The 20,119-nt window shown below is 37.5% G+C and overlaps 1 protein-coding gene across 3 annotated transcripts in view; it reads left to right on the top strand.

Annotated features, from left to right (window-relative positions):
- Positions 1-20,119, top strand: part of SULF2 (sulfatase 2) — a 63,049-nt gene that overhangs the window by 19,216 nt on the left and 23,714 nt on the right. For all 3 annotated transcript variants that reach the window (XM_042883678.1, XM_042883679.1, XM_042883677.1), the window contains 7 exons: positions 4,662-4,813; positions 7,298-7,467; positions 11,461-11,611; positions 13,274-13,449; positions 17,022-17,150; positions 18,098-18,154; positions 18,857-18,986. In XM_042883678.1, coding sequence (XP_042739612.1) covers positions 4,662-4,813; positions 7,298-7,467; positions 11,461-11,611; positions 13,274-13,449; positions 17,022-17,150; positions 18,098-18,154; positions 18,857-18,986 — 965 coding nt within the window. The remainder of the gene's footprint in view (positions 1-4,661; positions 4,814-7,297; positions 7,468-11,460; positions 11,612-13,273; positions 13,450-17,021; positions 17,151-18,097; positions 18,155-18,856; positions 18,987-20,119) is intronic.

Here is a 20,119-nt window from a genome sequence, read left to right on the forward strand (position 1 = left end):
GTTATTTTGATACCACACGAGAACTGAAGTTTCCAGAAAATCTCTCTTGTGGAACCAAATTTAATACTAAATTACAGAACTTTATTTCAGAACCTTTTATTACTTCTGCTGTAAATCCATTAATTCCACTGGGTGGATTCCATTATACATTTTCAGTTTGAGTATATTTGGCCATGATGTGAATGTAGAATTGAATTGACCTTTGGGCTTAATGCTCATTATTTGTACTTAGCCAGGGTGAGGACGTTTTCAAGTTTGCCTTCCTTTGATTGTCTTTCAGAGGACAAAAAGTACTAAAAGTAATTTTTGCTAGATAAACAGCAAAAGAATAAGATCAGAAAGACTTTTTTCCCCTCAAAACTCAGCTCAGCTGTAACTAATTGTTCAACTCTGAGTTAGGAAAGACTAGTGTCAGATACAGAAGTAGAAGACTTCTGAGGTGTGAAAAAAAATCCCTCTGTGTAACTGTAGGACTTGCAACTCAAAGCCTTGCTACCTGGAAAGCTGTCTGCTTAGCTGTATCAAAAGAACGATGATTTAAATGCTTCTTTGAAGTACTTAATACACAGCATTTGTGGTTAAAAGTAGAGGGTCAGTAGCTTTAAACAGGAATTTAACTTCACAGTCACAGTGGAAAGTGCAGTTTAATGGTGTGCTGCCGAGTGCGTACAGCTGAGCACTGGGAAGGATGTGAAGGGAGGACTCCCAGAGGACAGATGGATGATAGAACTTCTGAGCTTATAGTTCAGGGATAACAAAAAAAATTAATTTTACTTTTTCTTGGCTTGATGATTTATTGTGAGAGCAGGAATATTTACAAATAGCTTCCTAAATTCTAAAATCCTGAAATCTCATTGTTTTGACTTAAGATGGAACTTGTTTACTAATGTAGTCTGTCACAGGATAATTTGGGTTGGAAGGGTACTGGGGAGATCTCCTGTCCACCCACCTCTCCAAAGCTTGCGTCAGGCCATATTGCTGAGCACTTCTTTCAGCCCAGACCTGAAAAACACCCAGAATGAAAACTGTGCTGTCATTTTGAGCAACTTATTTCAATTTCTGACCATTCTCTAAAGCTTTTCTTTCTATCCAGACTGAGCAGAAGACTGACTATGGTCAGTTAGATCTGAACAGCCAAATTAGGGAAACCAAATTAAAGACTAAAATCGTGTTTCTAATTCTGATCTTCTGGCAGTTCTGCAGTGCTGGATCTGTGACTTGCACTGTGTTTTCATTGCTGCTATGGGAGCTGCAAAGTTCTGTTATATCCAGCTTACAGTGTTGGGTAGCCTGTGTGGCATGAAAAGGATTGAGTGATTCCCCTGCACTGTTTTATTGATGCATTAAGAAGATGAATTATCTTAAAACTTGACATCAAACAGGAAATTATGAATATGCTTTGTAGAGGCCCTTAAGTTCTTTGCGTATTTTGAAGTTAGAAAAAGTAGCAGTGTGTTAGTGTGCTTGATTTTTTTTAAAAGAAAAGAAAGGTTGGGGAGGAGCGGGTGTGGAAACAACCTTGCAGTTTGGTATAATGATATGTGGTAGAACTAGCCTGAATATTTTCAGTGAAGGTGACTGCTGTCTTTTTGGAGCATATTTGAAACTGAGATGTCTGTTCTTTAGATAGGCGAGACCTGCTTTTTAAGCAGGGAGCTGTGTGCCTAGTGTGTCTGCAATTGTGTTATGTTCAGAGCAGACCTTTGTGTTAACTGAGAGCAAAGGGCAAATTCTTATGTGCATGAATTTTTTTTTCTGTATAGGAAGAGGGTTGTTTTTTTAAACTAAGAAACAAAACAACAAAAAAAAACCAAAAACAACAACAACAAAAAACACTGAGGCCTCTTGTGAAAATTCCACTTTGTACCAAAGGATCTTCCAGGTGCTTATCATTGAAGACTGAGACCCTGAGAAAAGAACTGGGAAAGATTAGGAACCCTGCAGAAGTGGTAACAGTGTACAAAGGACTCAATTCTTCTATATCCTGTTTTGTTTGGTCTTAGGAGAAAATAATGTTCTGTAGCGTTTAAAGCAAAGGGAAATCACACTTTTGATGCGTTTATTAAAAACAATCACTTGGTGTTTTTTAGTGATCCTTTCATAGGTTGGATATGGGAACATGGCTGAGCGTATCAAAACAGCAGTCCTTGAAAATGTTTGTTAAGGAAATCTTGGAGCAGCTTGGAATTGGATGTTCCGAAGGCATATGTGCTCTACTGAGCAGCTGTCTCTGGTGGTGAACTAATCTGATGAGGGGAAAAATGTGTTAGAAAGAATCTTTACAATCTAAAATGAAAATCTTTCATCAGCATCAGGAGTGCTTTTTGTAACCCAATATTTTGTAGTACAGAGAAGTGATGGTTTAACAGTTTTTGAATAACAGGCCTTTAAAAGGCTGAAAAGGAGGGAGGAGGGAAAAAAGAAAAAGAGGTAGTGGAACATTGGAAACAACAGAGAAAATTATTTAAAGCTCATTGACATCCATGAAACAGTATGAAGACATCCTGAATATACAATGCGGGGTATGCAGAAGGTGCTGGAAGGAACTTCTGTCAGACTTGCCTTTAAGGCCTCTGCAGAACAGCAATGCAGTAATTCATTACAGAATGCCTCTTTCCTGAATTCTTCAGGCATAGGTTTTAGGAACTGAGGGATTTCATTGAGCAGAAATGCCAAATTCATCTGTTGGAATATAATTGAATGATAATATGTTGAGTGGGAGATGAGAAGCTTTGGACTGCTTTATGTTCACCTGCTACTGTAGGTAGTAGTCAGTGTTTCAGTCCTTATGTGTAACAAGGATGAGAGAAGAAAGTGTTCACCTGCATACATTAACTACCCACTATCACTATGAGTTGCCTTTCACTCTTTAAAAATTTGAAGATGTTCATAAAGCAGAAACATTTGAAAAAATATATACTGTACAAACAGTTCCTGAGAAATGTGGTAGTTTTTGTCTGTAGTGGAGCAGATAGGTGAGCATGTAGGTGAGGACAGTGACACAGAGATTCTTTTCTGTGTCATGCTTATCCGTCACCCAGCCCTTCTGTAAGTGGCTGGCTTGTACATAGCTTGCTCTGAAAGTAATGCCTTCTCCTTATTTCCATAGGAATTGTAACAGATCCAAAGAGTGCAAAAGCACTTTGATAGAGCAAATTCTCAGTGACAAAACACAGTTTTTCGTTATGGTCACCACCATTAGCTATTCATGTGGATGAGCTGATTGAGATACTCTTAATTTCATGGTGTGACAGCTGTGTGTGGCCATCTGGAACCTGGCTTGTCTTTCGTAGCACTGTTGCCACTGCTGAAACACGCCGTCCTCCGCCTTGCTGTGCTCGCATCCGCTGTGAGCTGGATCTGATGTGTATTTGGTGCACAGTATATTTGCTCCCTATAAATTGATTCCATTCTGTTCTGTCATGTATTACGATCCTGTGAATGTTTCCCATTTTTGTAGAAAAGAGAATTGCTATCTAGTAATAACATGGAACTCTCTCATGTACTGTTGTGCAACATGATTTCTCACTAGATCTCTTGGACAGGTTCTGCCCCTACAAATAGCCACAGTTCCATTGACTACAGTGAGGCTGGCCCTTCTTACCTCACTGTCCATATGCACACTGTGCATACACTCCTTGTACAGAAATACAAGAAGATGTGGTATCAGATGTTGTGGCTGAAAGCTTAAAAAACACTTCAAGAATCAGGAGCTGAGAACTGTATGCTCAAAACTCCTGGGTTTTGAGATAAGCTTTGTTCTAAGACTGAGATCCATGCAAGGTGCAGCAGCATTACTGCTTCTGAATTAAAAATATTTGTAATGTCAAGGAGAACAAGTGAAGGTCTTCATGCTGGTCTTTGTGATAGTGCTAACCTGTATTGCCAGAGCATTCAGAACTTCACGTGTGAGCTCTGACATGAAAATTCAGATGTAGAATCACATTGCAATCTCCAGGCCAAGAGCAGAATTTTGCCTGTAAGCTGTAAAAACAAATAAAGCAACCAGAAGAGGGTTTGATTTGTCCTGCAGTGGCGTAGTGATGATATATTGTAACATTCTTAACTGTTTTTTGGAGAATAATTTGTGTCTGTATGCTTGTGCTTTACAGAGCAAATCTAGCAATTACATAAGCTGGGAGGAGGGCTCAAGTGTCTGGATGACGTTCTGTTAGAATCCTTGTGCTTAATCTGTACTTGTTCTGCAAAGCAAGGCTGCTGCTTCAGTTCTTCTATGCAGCAGTTTTAAAATTTGATTGTGTTTATGGTTCTGGTGTCATCGTTCCTCCTAAGGCAGCCTCCTATTGGTGACTTCACTGCTTCTGACAGTTCTTAGGTGGAGACCTTGAGTGGGTGTAACCACAATGAAAAACGTAAATTGGGTGATTCAGAGCAGGGTGAGATAATGTGACAACTGGTGCTATTTTAAACATTCTCTGTTTTGCTGGTAGCAGTCTCAAAATATCAGCCCGTAAAACAAATGTAACTGTGTTCCAGTGTGTGTCATATGTATTCAGAATGCAAATCAAAAAGAAACAGAGACAAACTCATAACTCACTTTAAGGAAAATGTTCCAGTTTCAAAAGAGAATTGAACGAATATGACTAAATAGAGTATCTTTGAGATGTTTCTTACTATACTTCTGCTTTCTCTACCCTTAGCTTTCTTTGGAAAGTACCTTAATGAATATAATGGTTCCTATGTGCCTCCTGGTTGGAAAGAATGGGTTGGATTACTTAAAAATTCCCGATTTTACAACTACACACTCTGTAGAAATGGAGTGAAGGAGAAGCATGGATTTGACTACTCCAGGGTAGGTCTTACGGATTTATTTCGATTTCTTTAACGTTTGAATGTGACTGTGAGATAGCTGCAGTTTCAGTCTAATTAAAGAATTCCCACCATACTTGAAAGCTGCTCTGTGTAACATTAGCTACAATACAGAAGGCTCCATGTCTGGACTCTCTGTTATCTTCTGTTCAGCGAGGGTCATATTACTGAAAACATTGTTAACAGAAATAGAAACAAACAAAACATCCTGAGACTGCTGATGTGTATTATGAGCTGCAGATGTGAAAACGGATTTAAATGCTGCATGACAACTATTTCTCCTCTTTGTACTTTAATTATCTTGTGCTAAATCTGATTGCCATCTATTCCCCTGGTATAGAACTGATTTCAGCAGAGTTACACAAGCATAAATGAGATAAGAATCCAGTTCCCTCCAGCTAGACCCATCTTTTTATGTTAATTTAATTTACTTGTTTCACAGCTATAATATAATGGAGAATTCATAGAATCCTGCTGCTTTTTATGGTAACTCAGACGTTGCTGTCTAAGTGAATGGAAAAATGAACTGTTAAATGTATATCACTGTGTGTTGTTACAGGTGTGTATGTTCCTAATGTCCTTTCCAGGATATTATATATTCCATGGCCAAACTTACTAAAATGCCTGCAAATTATTACTACAGCTCAGTCACCTGTTTGCAGTCAGGAGAGGATCTATGTCAGCCAAAAGTGTGAACTTCCCAAAGGAACTGGCTTTGCTCAAATATAATTATAAATAAAATAATCAGTAAACTGCTGTAGTTCAAGTAGTGTGTAACTTCAAAAGCTAACTTAGCAGTGATACTGATTTTTAAGATGTATTTGCTTAGCAGGGATTCAGTTCACTTTCTTTTATTGAGCATAAATCCTGCCTCTGTTTTTTCATTTCAGTAATATGTTCGCAGTTTTTTCTTTACAAGTTTGAAGTCTATATGATTTCCTCCCTCCCATCACCCATTTGTAATTTTTAATTGAATCTACATTGTACTGAAAGATAAAACTTGACAGGCTTCTAGTATTTCCCTTTCTATTACCAGCTGCTAAGGGTTACAGACAATTGATAGAATTATTTGTCTTTTTTTTCCCTTCTGATCTATCAAGAATCAAAGTTAATCCTTGTAGCCATGCTACCAAAAATGTTGTGGTGGAAATCAACCTTACATGAAACAATCTCAGGCAAGTGATGTCATAGGGCAGTGTTCCCTGTTTGTGTAACAAGAAGTCAATTTTACAGTTTTATTTTACATGCCAAGATCTTCGACTCGATTTTGTATATGTAACAATTTAAAATGTTTAGGTTTTCATTCTGTTCAGTTTTTCTGAGTTTGTTAATTGAAAGAACAGGTCTGAAAATATAAATATTTTTATAATCTTCGTATTTTTGCCTAATACTCAACATATTAGACAGTACATGGCAATGTTAACACTGGGGTTCAAATGAACAAACACAAGCGGAAATACAAAATTGGTTCTCTGATCTTCCTACCATTTGTTTTGCTTGAAACCTACTTTTCCAGCAAATAACATGATAATGAGATTATATTTTGTCACTATCTACTTGACATAATTGATGTTAATTATGTGCCAGTTGAACTGAAAAAAATAACCATTACTGATTTTGTCCTCCAAAGTAACTGCTGAGCCCTTATCCTGTGAAAACCAAATCTTTGCAAATTCTTTCAGATTCTCCAACAGGAATTACTCTACTCCATTTTTTCTTTTTCTTTTTCTTCTAACTTTGAAAGTTCAATTTCTAGTCCTGTTTGCATTCACAGCATTTCCCACAGTACAGTACAGACTGTCTGCAATGCATATAGTTCCAGCAGGTGCCAGAAGATGTGTACACTTACTAGAAAATATATTATCCATATCTTACAAAGGGAGTTTTCTAAATTATCAGTAATTAATTTGATAGAGGTGTATCTCTATCAGATTGTCATTGTACCTGTAATATAAAATGACGTTTTCAGTCCAATCGCTCCAGCATCTTCTAGGTGTAAAGATTTCTGGTTCAGAGGAAGATGAAGGAAAATTAACATATATTTGCATTTGAAGAGCACATTTGTGGTGTGAGGTTGGACTGCACACCTTCAAGAAAATTTCAACATCAAAAGCCAAATAATTTAGCTTGTACTTTTCCTTTAATTTTTCATTTCTGTTTCATTAATACTTGGTCATTTTGTGACCAAGTATATGACACAATGTATTGTGATCTTCACAGTGAGAAGAAAGAGTCCCATTTGAGCTTCTTCATTGTCCTTCATTTCTGTTGTTTTTCATTTTTCTAGACAGTGTAGAAAGAATTATTTGGTGTATGTTTTAATGTCTGCAATTTACCTCCTCCTCTTTCCCTTTCTGAGCTAAGTAGCTTCCTTTGTCCTGTTTTTTATGATGCCTCCCCTTCACATTCCACCCCAACATGAAATTATTTTTGAAATATCTCATTATAACTTTCCTTCTACTTGCAGGATTATCTCACTGATCTGATAACCAATGACAGTATTACCTTCTTCAGAATATCAAAGAAGATGTATCCTCACAGGCCTGTTTTGATGGTTATAAGCCATGCAGCTCCTCATGGCCCTGAAGATTCAGCCCCTCAATATTCACATCTCTTTCCTAATGCTTCACAACACATGTAAGGAAAAATAAAACCCTGATATTTCAGGTTCAGGAGTATAAATTTTGGGTGATTTTTTATTTTTTGTTTTTTTTTATTTTTATTTTTTAATACTCTTGGCATAACTTTGTCACAAACGTATAGGAAGAGGTTTTGGAGATTTTTTTGGGGAGGATCAATCATGTGGAATCCCTTGGACAGTATTTTGTAGCTATTACAAAAATCACATAGTATGCATTAATTATTACTTCTATTTTTATATCAAAAGAGAGGCTGCCTGAGACTGGCAGTTTCTGAATGAGCTGGTATGTCCATAAATGATGCTGTACAGTGTTTTGAAAACAACTGAAGTCATCAAAACCAGTATTGTCTAGTTACCAAGTTAAAGTTTTAATAAGCTCCAATGCAGTATCATGGTGAGATAGTTCTTGTTCATAGCTATGCATGTACAGCTCTGTAATTCTTCAGTATAGGATTTTTTCGTGCTGATAAATCAAATTATTCACCTCAGTTACCTTTTAGCATAACTGCAAAAAATCAGTATTTTTCTAATTCATGTCTTTGTGCCTTCATTGATGTTCATCACTTGTAACTTTATTCCTGTTTTTTTTGTTGTGGTGGTTTTTTTTTTTGTTTGTTTTGTTTTTTTCTTTTGAGGGGAATTCTGTTCTGTTTTGGATTTGTGAAGGAACTGGTAACTGATTGAAATAATCAGTTGGTAGCTAAAGCTGCTCAGGACTAATCCAAAGTCCAGAGAAATCCATTTGAGCCTTTTCACTTCATTTAAAATGGAGTCAAAGAGAAACAACCTTTCCTTATTATCTAGCTGCAGTGGAACTTAGAATTGTATTCCTTAATTCTGTGCTGTGCTAACAAAGACAGTTCTGAGGCATTGGTGGGTCAGTGCAAAGGAATAGAAGGAAGGCCTGCAATTAAAAATATAAGCTACATCTATTTTTCGTTTGTTTATGGTGTAACTTCATTTTTAGATAAACAAGGTTTATCTTTGTGATTATAAAATAGTTACATGAATCTATTTTTAATTGCAGGTGATTCTTCTTGCACTGATGACAATTATACTGGAAATATTTTTGTAGAAAAATATATATATATAATATATATGCATATATAAACACCAAAGCATAGAATTGTATATGTTTTCTGTGCAAAGAAACTGCCAATCTGATTTTAAGCACTTTTCATTTAATTATTTAAAAATAATTGATCTTCATCAGCTTGGTTTTAAGATTAAATTCAAAAATGCAGAATGTGCATCATTCCCTCCCTGTATACATAGATCAGTTCTCTTGTTTCCATTCTTCCTTCTGTTCCCACATCCCAAGGGAATCTCAGTGACAGATAATTCTGCCAATGACAATGTATGCAGTTCTCACTGTTTTGTTGTCTTCTGGACCCAGCAGAGAAAGATCAGAACACTTTGTATGAATTGCCCTAAAGCAGTAACATGAACAAAGTCATTGCCCAGCCCTGAAACCAGAGGGCAATACACCACGTAGCATGGCTTCGTACCTCTGCTTGTGTCAGCACCTCTGAAGTCTGCATGTGGATCCTTAAGCTGTAGCCACAGAGAGATGGTGCATCCAAAATGCAATGCTTATGCTGGGCACATTGCACTGTTTAGCACTGTTAAAATCCCTGCTGCTAAATTTTTATATTGGCTTAGACTGACAATCAGTGTGTTCCTTTGCTTGAGATCCCCAGTACTTATTTCTGTTGCTAATTTATGCTGTTGTTCTCATGCTTCTATTGTTAGATATACTAGCTGGCATGAATATTGTACCCTACACTGCAGTCACTGTCCTTTTTCTGTACAACTCCTGTTTGTGTGCATTTCTGGTCTGATGTGAAATTTAGCCTCGTCAATCAGCATTCAGCAAGCAAATCTGTAGGCTGCATGGCCAGTTCTCATTTTTTACTGCTTGTACTGAGGGCTGCAGAGAATGCCACAGTTTGGCAGTTTGACAGCAATCAGAAATGTTATCTCTATAGAGGTTACACTTTACCACCCATCTTTTCCAAGGTCAAATGCAGTCAGGCTTGGATTTATCATCTGAGTACACTTGAAGAGGTTATCTTAACCAACTTCTAGGAATGTTACGTTTGTGTATTTTTCCTACAAGACAGACAAATCTGTTAAGTGTAAGAGAGTTACATTTGTAGTAATCAAAGAAAATCATGGGCTTTGGTTGGATTAAACAGCGGGAGGTTTCCAATCAGCCAGGAAATCACAAAGTAAGCTGAAAAGGAGTGTGCCAAGCATTTTTGATTCATTCTGGGCATCACATAGCAACAGTTTCCATAACTGTCAGCATTTTCAAAGGAGCAATGTCATTATTTCAGCCACAATAACATTCTGAAATTCAAGAGGCTATTAACAATACACAGAGAATAAACACCAGCCCTTTCCTCCCTATATGAAGAAGCTTCCATTTGCCACCTACGCACATTTTTCAGATAGCATCTAACAAAGGCTTTCTGCATAGAACATTTCACTGTCGGATTATTAATTTCATATTTATGTAAAAACTTAAGATTACCTGTCATATGCAAAGATACATTAGAAACACTAACTTCAAGGAGAAGTTTCAGCTTATGTTACTGTTGTTTGTCTTAATAACTTACCCTGCTGCTTTGCTGCATACACAAAAACGACAGTGTAGGTATTTGCCAAGCAGGAGCTGAGTTTGTCAGGAAATTGTGTTTGGGAAGAAGAAAGTAGCTGAGTATCTGCTATTTTTTTCCTGTATTACTGTGTCACCTTCTTAGGTTGCACTTTTGCATAGAGTGAGTTTATTGTTTTGATTGAAAAAGAGAGACTCAGCAAATCATTTAGGAAAAGTAATTTCTAATATTTTAAACTCTACCTGAGATGTGTGTGAACCAGGACATGAAGAAACTGACAGATGTGGTTCTTAGTCTTAAACAGTAAAAAAAGCTTTTAAGGGATATTTATGGTAGATAAAAATAGTATTTATTGTAAATATAAGCTACAAATATAACTTTGAAGCAAGTTGGTGATACAGAGTCAACACCATGATAATGATGTACCAAAGTAAGTCTTTTAGTTAGATTTGGCTTATGTAGAATGATATAATTATGCAGGAAAGAGCAATTTCTGAAACAGCTAACTACGTGAGATAATGGACTATCAGTGCTATTTCTCCTCATCACTTTGGTGGTTACAAGATTATGAGTATTTGGAGGGGCTGTGAGATTCCAGGAGGATATTGATTCCAGCTCTTGGGATTTTTACAGGAAGTTGAATTAATCTGGTTTTAGTTTGAACTCACTGGAATTTGAAAGTTTCTTATGATTGCAAATGACTTAGTGGCTTGAAAGTATTGACAAAATACAGTCCTATTTCCCCTCACTCCTGCTTTTTTTGGCAGGTCTTTAAAATCTGGCTATATATCCACTTCTGCTTGCCATGAGCTCACATGCAGTTTGATACCACCAGGTAGGGTGCCTCTGCTGCTCTGGGTACATGAGTGCTGAAGTCTGAAAATAGCCAGTCATGTTAAATTGAAAAAAGCTGATTTAAAAAAGCATACTGGAAGCTTCTCAACATGTTCTATAGTTATTGTTAAACAGCTTGCACTGCGCTAATGTGGGCAGAATGAAAGCAAAGTGATTAATTACATGAGTAGAAAATAAGCAGTAGTACATGCTTTTTGACCTGATAACATGTCCTAATACATCCCAGTTGTGAAGTTAGACTTCCGAGGGTGGTGTCTTGGCCTTGAAAAGTATCTGTGTTAGTCTGATGACACTGCAGAAACAATGTTTACTCTTTTAATAGGTTTTATTCCCCACGGAGTTTTCTCCTATCTCCTATTAGAATGTAAAGAACGAAACTCCTGAACTCAATATTTTCTTGTGTACCTCAGAGAGAGGTCCTGTAGTATTGATGAAATAGTAGTTATTGTTACACATTATGTGTGGTTTTTTTCTGCACTGCTAAAATAGTCTACTTTTCTCTTTGCTTCTCAGCACTCCTAGCTATAACTATGCTCCAAACCCAGACAAGCACTGGATAATGAGGTATACGGGTCCCATGAAGCCTATACACATGGAGTTCACTAACATGTTACAGAGAAAGCGCCTTCAAACACTCATGTCTGTGGATGATTCTATGGAGATGGTAAGATTAACCATCACTTTTTGGGTCAATATGGGTTTGTTTCTTGAGTTAAGCTTCAAAATGTGATGCATATGAAGGTAAGAGAAAAAGGACTTTTCAGTTTTAAATAGCTGGGTGTTCCAAGTCACCTAATTTGTTGCTGTAGACACATTACTGAAAACAAAATGTTAATCTAAACTTTAAAAATATATGTTCTAATAGTGCAAAGCCATCCTACAGCCTGTTGAAGATGTATATGTGACAGCGGACCTATTTTGGTGCTGTAACACAGGGCTTCTGGGAGAACTCAGAAAATTAAAACAGGTTAAAAAAGGAACAATCCCATGACAAATCACACCTAGGATGTTAAATGCTAGAAGAAAATAAGAATATAGGTAGATTTCTATTTTCTTTTAAATCTGCTTTATATAACAGTGGGAACTTTGAACTGATATATCTGAATTAGCTAATAGCTACTGTGAGAAAGAGTGGTTTTATTTCCAGATGTAAGAAGGCAGATTTAAAGGTGTTGCAATTTTCTGCTTATCTCTTGGCATTCTTTATCAAAATGGTAGAGCATAAAATGAAAGTCCTGGAAGGCGAAGATGAGGTTATCTGGATGCCATTGCATGAACTTGTTAGTAATGACTTATAATTTCTGATTCAGGCAAGTGTGATCTCTACTCCAGATTAATGAACCTGCTTAGATACATCAGATATCAGTATTAGAGATTATCTATTTTACTGTAAAATGGTTTGACTTTGGATTAATTTCATATGCATATTTACTGCAGGAAAAATTGGTTGGGTTGTTTGTAGTTGTAATCCCCAAATTGGTCTGATCTTTTCATCTGAATTGTATCTAACAGTCTTTCAGTATTAAAGAAAGTGAAAACAGCAGCAACAACAGGAAAGTAACAAAAAAGAGTGGGTTTTTTTCAGTGCTGTTTTGTCTTGAAATGTGTAAGACATGACTTAATGCTTCACCATTCTAGGACCTTGGCAAGTGAAAATAGTACATAAAAATTGATCTGTGGTGCTCATGTTGGTGTATTTCATGTGAAGATTCTCATATAAATCTATAGGAACAACCACAAATAGAAAATTAAGAGAAAATGCTGTGTTAGTTCTCTAGTGAAACTGAGTGGTGTTTATCTGGAAGAGATTTTGCAGATATTCTACATAATGAGAACTCATTTGTCTGAAGGCAAGATTGTTAAGTGTTGCTTAAAGAAGTGTGAGATGCAAAATGCTGTCATTTTATTAGAATTGCTTGCTGACAGGAAAAGATAAAGGTGGAGAGAGAATTTCAGAAATGCTCATCACCTTGAAACTCTCATCTCTGTTATCAAAATAACATCAAATACAAAAATGTACTCAATGCTGTTTTGACAGTTCTCATGCAAAATGCTGAACCCAAGCATTTTTGAAGCTATGAGATGTTAACGTGTTTACCTAAAAACAGAAAATGGGCATTTGCCTTGTAATATATAGCTGCAGTATTCAGTCAGTACATTTTTTGTAGTTATAAGCTATTTGGAATAGATCAGTGTGATAAGTCAGTGACATCCAGGTTTGCTGTTATTTGTAGATTACACATAGACTGAAAATTATCTCCCATATCTCTCTATATAGTACATCTCAGTGAAACAAATACTGTGGGTTTTTTGCTTTTTTTTTCAGATTTACAACACACTGGTTGAAACTGGTGAACTGGACAATACATATATAATATACACAGCAGATCATGGTTATCACATTGGTCAGTTTGGGCTGGTGAAGGGAAAATCGATGCCATATGAGTTTGATATCAGAGTTCCTTTCTACGTCCGAGGGCCAAATGTGGAGGCTGGGTCCTTGTAAGTTCTTCGCTATTGTGTGTGCATGTGTATATGTAGCTACCAGAAAAATTCTTTGTGCATATCTCTGGTCATACTGACCTGGCATACAAGTGGAGGCACAAAATTCTGCATGTTCTGACTGACTTGCTGCTCATCTGTGGCAGCAGAATAAGTCTGCCTTAGCTAGCAGAATTGAGAGCACGTGCTGGTATAACAAGATCAAGCAGTTTTTACAGTTACCTTTTTGGTTGCATAGGTGTGCAGCACAAGGCTTTTGTGGCTGTAGTTGAAAAAGCCACTTGGAATTGGGTCTGTTGTAGAAAACATTTGTGAGTCTTCTTTTGAGGAATGCAAGTATTACACACATCTGTAATATTTTCAAGGTGAAACATGTATGGTATAACGTTCACTGCTACAGTAAATTATTGTTGCCAGACATTAATTAAATCTCCTACTGAAGTCATTTGTTTCAACTTATGAAGAAGAATGTATGTAATAGTTTATCCACAATTATCATCCACAGACTCCCTCTGGTTCATCCTTTGAGATTACATGGTTAGTGTTGTTTGTCAGATTCACACAAGCATGCCGAATATGACTGTTAATTAAATTGGTAGCTTTGATCAGCTAAGAAATTATGTAAATACACTTTCTAAGCAATTATTTCAATAGCAAATATTTGCACTTAAGTAATGATTTTGGACAGAGTGCCATAATTTGCTGCCTTTTATTTATATAAATGTGCATGTTTTAGCATAATTAACACACACAGTCTTCCACACACCATTTTTTCATCACAGCAGAGGAATGTGTTCCAACACATCATCCAGTAGCAAATAGTTACGAATAAACCTTGTTCCATTTACTAGTTAAATTCATTGATTCAAGTTATGAGGGACAAAAATGTTAGATTCTGTAGATGTTGCAGTGTGTATATGTGCTTACTGACAGTAGTTCTGCATGTGAAATAAGCAGTTCTCGTAGTTAAACTGAATGTTAAGCGTGATTTCATTTTTAGCACCAAGTGTTCAACTGCTGATTTCAGTTGAAGTTGTGAAGTACTGAAAATCTTCGGGGTTTTTATTATTTGTTTGGTATTGTGTTCTTATGTTTTTTCCCTCCCCTCCGTTTACTGAACAACTTTGTGAAGCACAGAAGAATGTGAGTGACTAACGTTACTGGGGAAAGAGGAAGGAGTGCATTTTGTAGAGAAATAGGAGGTTGATCTAATGGAAGGTGACATAAGGGAGAACTCATGAGTTTGAGAGGAGAGTAAGGAGAATTTAGAACAGAGAAGACTAGGAAGAGAAAAAGACACAGGCAGGGGAGCGGGAGTGTTCTGAAGTACAAAGATCTGGGTGGCCACTGAGTGCATCCAACACTTTGTGACTGATTTCTGCCCTAATCCAGAACTCTGCCAAAAATAATGCTATAAAATTCTGTAAATTGGATAAGAAACAGGTAAGGTTGAATCTTGTGAAAGTCTTGGTGTACTGGGATGACTTTCAGTAATGTTAAATGATAAGAAGAGTTGCAGTGTCAAAGCTGCCTCATGGTTCCAAATTGGGTGAAGGGCTGCCTGCACAACACACTGGATTGTAGGGTAGATGGAATAAAACATACTCCTTCAGCCCTGAAGATTTGTCTGCAGCAGCAGAGACTTTCCAGAGAACTGGATTAGCCTTTTGCAAACTTGCTTTATTTCCCATCAACTGCAGGTTTTGGTCTCAATAAAGCAGTAATGCTAGTATGGCCAAAGTGGAGTAAGCTGCAACCTGCAGTGCTTGGGGCCAGCCAGTGCTTGGCTGCACTGGTCCAAAGATCTTCACACCTGGACTCATAAAACCTGTAAAATCTTCCCACTGAATTTTGTTTTTAATGACCTGTAAGGATGAAAATATATTTATTTTAGAATCTGAAGAGTTAGTCTGATAGAGTCTGGCAAAGCAGAGCCCATCACTGTACAACAAATGGGAAGAAAAGGATAAAATACCTTGGAGGGGAAAATATATCAGATAATAAATTGATCTTCCTTTACAGCCTGATTTTCTTTGAATTTTACAGCCTCAATCATTCGTGTTTTCTGTGGACTTTCTTTTCCCTGCAGAGTAATTGCCATGACTCCCTTTTGATACCAACGAAGATTTAATAGCATTCACTGTTGCAAGTCATTACTAAGTTCTCATTTGTATTACCAAATATGCTACACCACAATTATTAGTAATTAAAATCAAATTAGGTACATCAATTTAATTCATCATCTTGTCAGTGCCTGTTTGCTTGCTTGTTCAAAAATGCAGTAATTTTTAAATGGTGTCTCATTAATTAGTGTGAATTTAGCAGCTTTCTTCTGTCTTGTACTTTCAGCTAAAATTTTGCACTGACATACGTGTGTAGCAATCCATCTGGTCCCAGTCCTTCTTTTGTGCCTGTGGTTCATAGCACGGTCATTCTTTATGTTCAGTGCTGTAGAAGATTGTCTCTATAGCAATATGTTCACCTTCTCTTTTTTCCAATTTTCAAAAATTCCCTGCCAGCCTGTGTATTTGTTTTTAAAGAAATAGTATGCAGCTGATAAACCATGTATAATGTTGTGAATAAGACAGCTTCTGCACAGAGGTATTTGAAATAAGCTTTTAAGGTGCAACATAGACCTTGAGCTCTTCAGCAGAACTCAACCTGTAATAAAAGCAGGTTGCATGATAGAACGCTGGTCTGTACAGCTAGATGCTGGGAGCCATGAACACACTCATATTTGGCTGTGGCATTTGAAGGGATTTGGAGATGGGAGCTGTCTGTACTGGTCCAGAGTTGATGCCAATATTGGAACTGAATTTTGAGTGAGTTTAGGTTCAAACAGTGCCCTGTTAACTGTGGTGGCTGAGAAGCATGTGCCACTGCTTTGCTAAAAAACAGGGCATGGAAATATGTTGAAATTTGGGGAGTCTGTGTTTGCAGACAGGATTCACAGGATAGCTGTGAGTCTGGGGAGGCTATACTACAAAACAACATCTTTAACTTAAATGTTCTCTTTTTTATGGTTGGTCCATAATTGCTTTCCCACTTTGTCACACACACCATATTAGCAGCAACTTTCAGTTATTTGCTGTACTATCTGGCAATGTATTTCTCCTCATGTTCTCATCAGAACATGCTTACTGTGATATGAGCTACAGTACTTACTTCCATGCCATTTTTGAAACAGATAAAGCATGTGTTGACTGCCAGATTTATTTTTTAATCAAGTAATCAGCATATTTGGCAGATTCTTTGATGCTGTAAAACAATGGTATCCAAAGCTCTCTCATGTTCTGAACAACTTTTGAACCTCTTTTGCAATAATTAACTGTGCCGTATGAACAACTTTACATTCTCAAAAATGCTCTGTGCTAAAGTTTTAAATCTTAGTATTAATCCCTTTTGAGGTTGCACAACTTATCTCTGTCTTGCATATTAATTCCTTACATGGAATTTCATAGCATTTGCCTCACAAAATAAGCTTTTCTAGATCCATGGTCTGTGTGGAAGAGCTGTAGTTGCTTGGTGTCATTGCACATACTTTAAATCACGTTCCTATACATGTTTTACAGGAATCCTCACATTGTGTTGAATATTGATCTCGCACCTACGATTCTGGATATTGCTGGATTGGATATTCCATCTGATATGGATGGTAAATCTATTCTAAAACTTCTGGATTCTGAGAGACCAGTGAATAGGTAGGAGAAGAAAATGTGCATGTAAAAATGTATGTGCTTGCATGGAAATTAGAAGAACTATTCATCAGCATGCAGTGTATTTGAAAGAAAACTAGTAAAACTACTATCTGTGAGTGCAGTATTCATAGGAAAATCTAAAGATATTTGATGTTACACTTCTGACAGTTTTCATTTTGACAGATTCTGTCAAATTTGCTGTATGGCACATGTGGCATCTGGATGTAGTAAAAGTGTTAGCAGTGAGTGGGCCACCCAATGTCTTCACTTATTTGAATCATAGATTTAAAGTATTTCTGTGGCATCATTTGTAGCAGAGCCTTTCATTTTGAGTAAACTGTAGAGAATTGAGTTGAAAAGGTTGGTTGTGTATCAGACTGCAAGGGCAGGCCAGCATTCAGAATTACATATTTGAGTCCTTCCAGCAGTACTTTCATTGGTAAAAGAGAAGGGAAGAGAGAATCGGATTGGATGGCTGCTAGAGAAAATCAGCAGCAGTATGAAAGAAAAAGGAAAAAAGGAGATTTGCTTTTGTAAGTAGTGGGATGGAGACAGGGGGAAGGGGGAGAAGGAGCCAGCTGCTTTAGAATAGGATACTTTGAGGCTGGTTAAGAGTCCAAACTGGGTTCAGGAAATCCTGACTTAATTTGGAATCCTTTGTGATCAAGGACAATTTGGTTAATCCCCTGTGCCTTAAAAGTGCTTACATTTAAATAGGTGTACTCTGTGAATCTGTTGTGGATTTTGTCCCTGTGAGAACAAATCTGTGCTGTGTTTGTTCATGATTTGCACTGGAGAGGCATATGTGCCTGCTTCATAAAGCTGCATGTCCCCTGAGAGGTTATTGTGTTTCTCCTCTGAACTGGGGGTGGGAGAGGAAACTGGGACATGATTTGATCACTATTCTTTGTGGAAATAAATTGTTTCTTTCTCTCCTCATCTCCTACCAGGTTCCATTTAAAGAAGAAGATGAAAGTGTGGAGAGACTCATTTCTAGTGGAGAGAGGGTAAGGAAAGTGTTAATCACAAAGCTCAATCTTTTTAAATAGAAGGATACTGAGTAGGCAGAGCCAAAGCAGCACTCTACTGCAGACCTAAAGCCATTATCTCTGCCAGCAGGAACACGGCTGCATGCGCTTAATGGTAGTGATTGTGTGCTAGAAGGGGATGTATGGCCTTTGCCTACAGCCTGCATAAATATGCTATGGAGTGGGGGGAGAGGAGGTTTAGTTGGACTGGGAGATGGGAAGACATCTCATTTTCCTAACTGCTACTCCCCCCACCCTCCTCCTTAAATCATGGAAGTAAGAATAATCTTCTGTGTCTCCGTGTTCGTCGGCTGGCCATTCCCTCTGTGCTCTGCCTTTATAAGTAACATTTGACATGAAGGTTTTGCAAAGTGCAGCCATGCAGTAGAGAGGAGGATATGATGGACTGTTGTTATTGCCTTGTCAGTCGGATGTGCAACACAGTGTCCCAGTTCTGTGTGGTTTTGTATGCTCCCTGAGGATGACATAAATAATGAGTGTGTTATGAGAGATGATGATAAGGACTAGTTTCTAGTGAGCTATTAAGTTTTGGCCACTAGCAATGCTTGGGTTCTAGCAGATAGGGTACTTCTCTGGGCCTTTTTTCAGTAAACTGTATGCATATCTTAGAGTTAATGCAAAAATAGTTGTGTTTTTTGTTGGTTTTTTTTTTCCCTCCAGTAAGCTGCTGCATAAGAGGGAAAATGAGAAGGTAGATGCCCAAGAAGAAAACTTTCTACCCAAATACCAGCGTGTGAAAGACCTTTGTCAGAGAGCTGAGTATCAAACAGCTTGTGAACAGCTTGGCCAGGTAGGACAAGTGGCTGAAAGTAAGGACCTGGAGATGGGCGGAGCTTAGTATCTTCAGTGTGACATTGCCATTCACCTTGCTGCCAATGTCAGCTTATAAATCAAATTGTTCACTTTGTGGCCTTTGCTCAAAACCATATTGCAGCACTTACGAGATTGGCAGTCAGGAAATTGCTGATTCAAGTGCCTCTCTATTGATTCCTGACTACTGCTAAGAGAACTGTCTCAGCTGTTTTTAACATTATATTCCCCAAATAGAATGTGGTTGGGATTCATTAGCGATGAGAATCTACGAGGGCTGCTCCACGAATAATACCTCCTACTTTATTATGTTGGCCTATGTCATCAGAGACAGACAGTGCTATGGTAGTAGATGTAGGACCAGTATTCTGTTCCATTTTGTTGCTGCAAGACAGATGGCAGCAGAGGGACAGTCTGACAAAATGACATCTGATGGAGTGAGTGATGGTAAGGTGTGTCATTAAAAATGGCACCCATTGGCATTCATCAATTCTTGCTGAATGTTAGTGGAGACAGAACATGGCTGTGAGCAGAGTGAAGCTGTGGGTGGTGCATTTCAGCAGTGGTCACAGTGACAGCAGTCACCTCTGCTGGTGCAGATTTGTATGAGCACTGCATGCAAGCTTTTGTCCATTGCTAATGATAATGCATAGTTAGTGGTGGGGTGACTGTGTTGAAAAATATAGTAGTGTTTTGTAGCTGAGGATTTGCGCTACCAAATAGTGTTGTTGTGCTCTTTGTATCTGTTGTAGTTTCTATGGAAATAAACAGGAGGAATTACTTTTGGAGTGACCTGTGTACAATGAACCTAACAAATTGGCCTCTTCCAAAGCTCCCTTTGCTTTGAATTTTTAAATTAACTCGTTTTATTAGTTGGAATTACATGTAATAACAGAAAGCTAACATTCTGTGCACTCAATATATTCTCACTGTTAATGAAAATATATATATTGTGAAAGCACGCATGCTAATAGTCTGTGTATATATGGGCACAAAACTGGCTGTTTGTGTAATTTCTTTTGCACAACTTTTGTAGTCATACATTAAAATATATATTTTCACTTTGCATCCTGGTTACATAAAAGAGAATTTAGGAAAAGTAGTATCAATACA

This window comes from Lagopus leucura, unplaced genomic scaffold (genome assembly GCF_019238085.1).
Source record: "Lagopus leucura isolate 7727_CA_CO unplaced genomic scaffold, USGS_WTPT01 Super-Scaffold_100039, whole genome shotgun sequence".
Taxonomy (NCBI): Eukaryota; Metazoa; Chordata; class Aves; order Galliformes; family Phasianidae; genus Lagopus; species Lagopus leucura.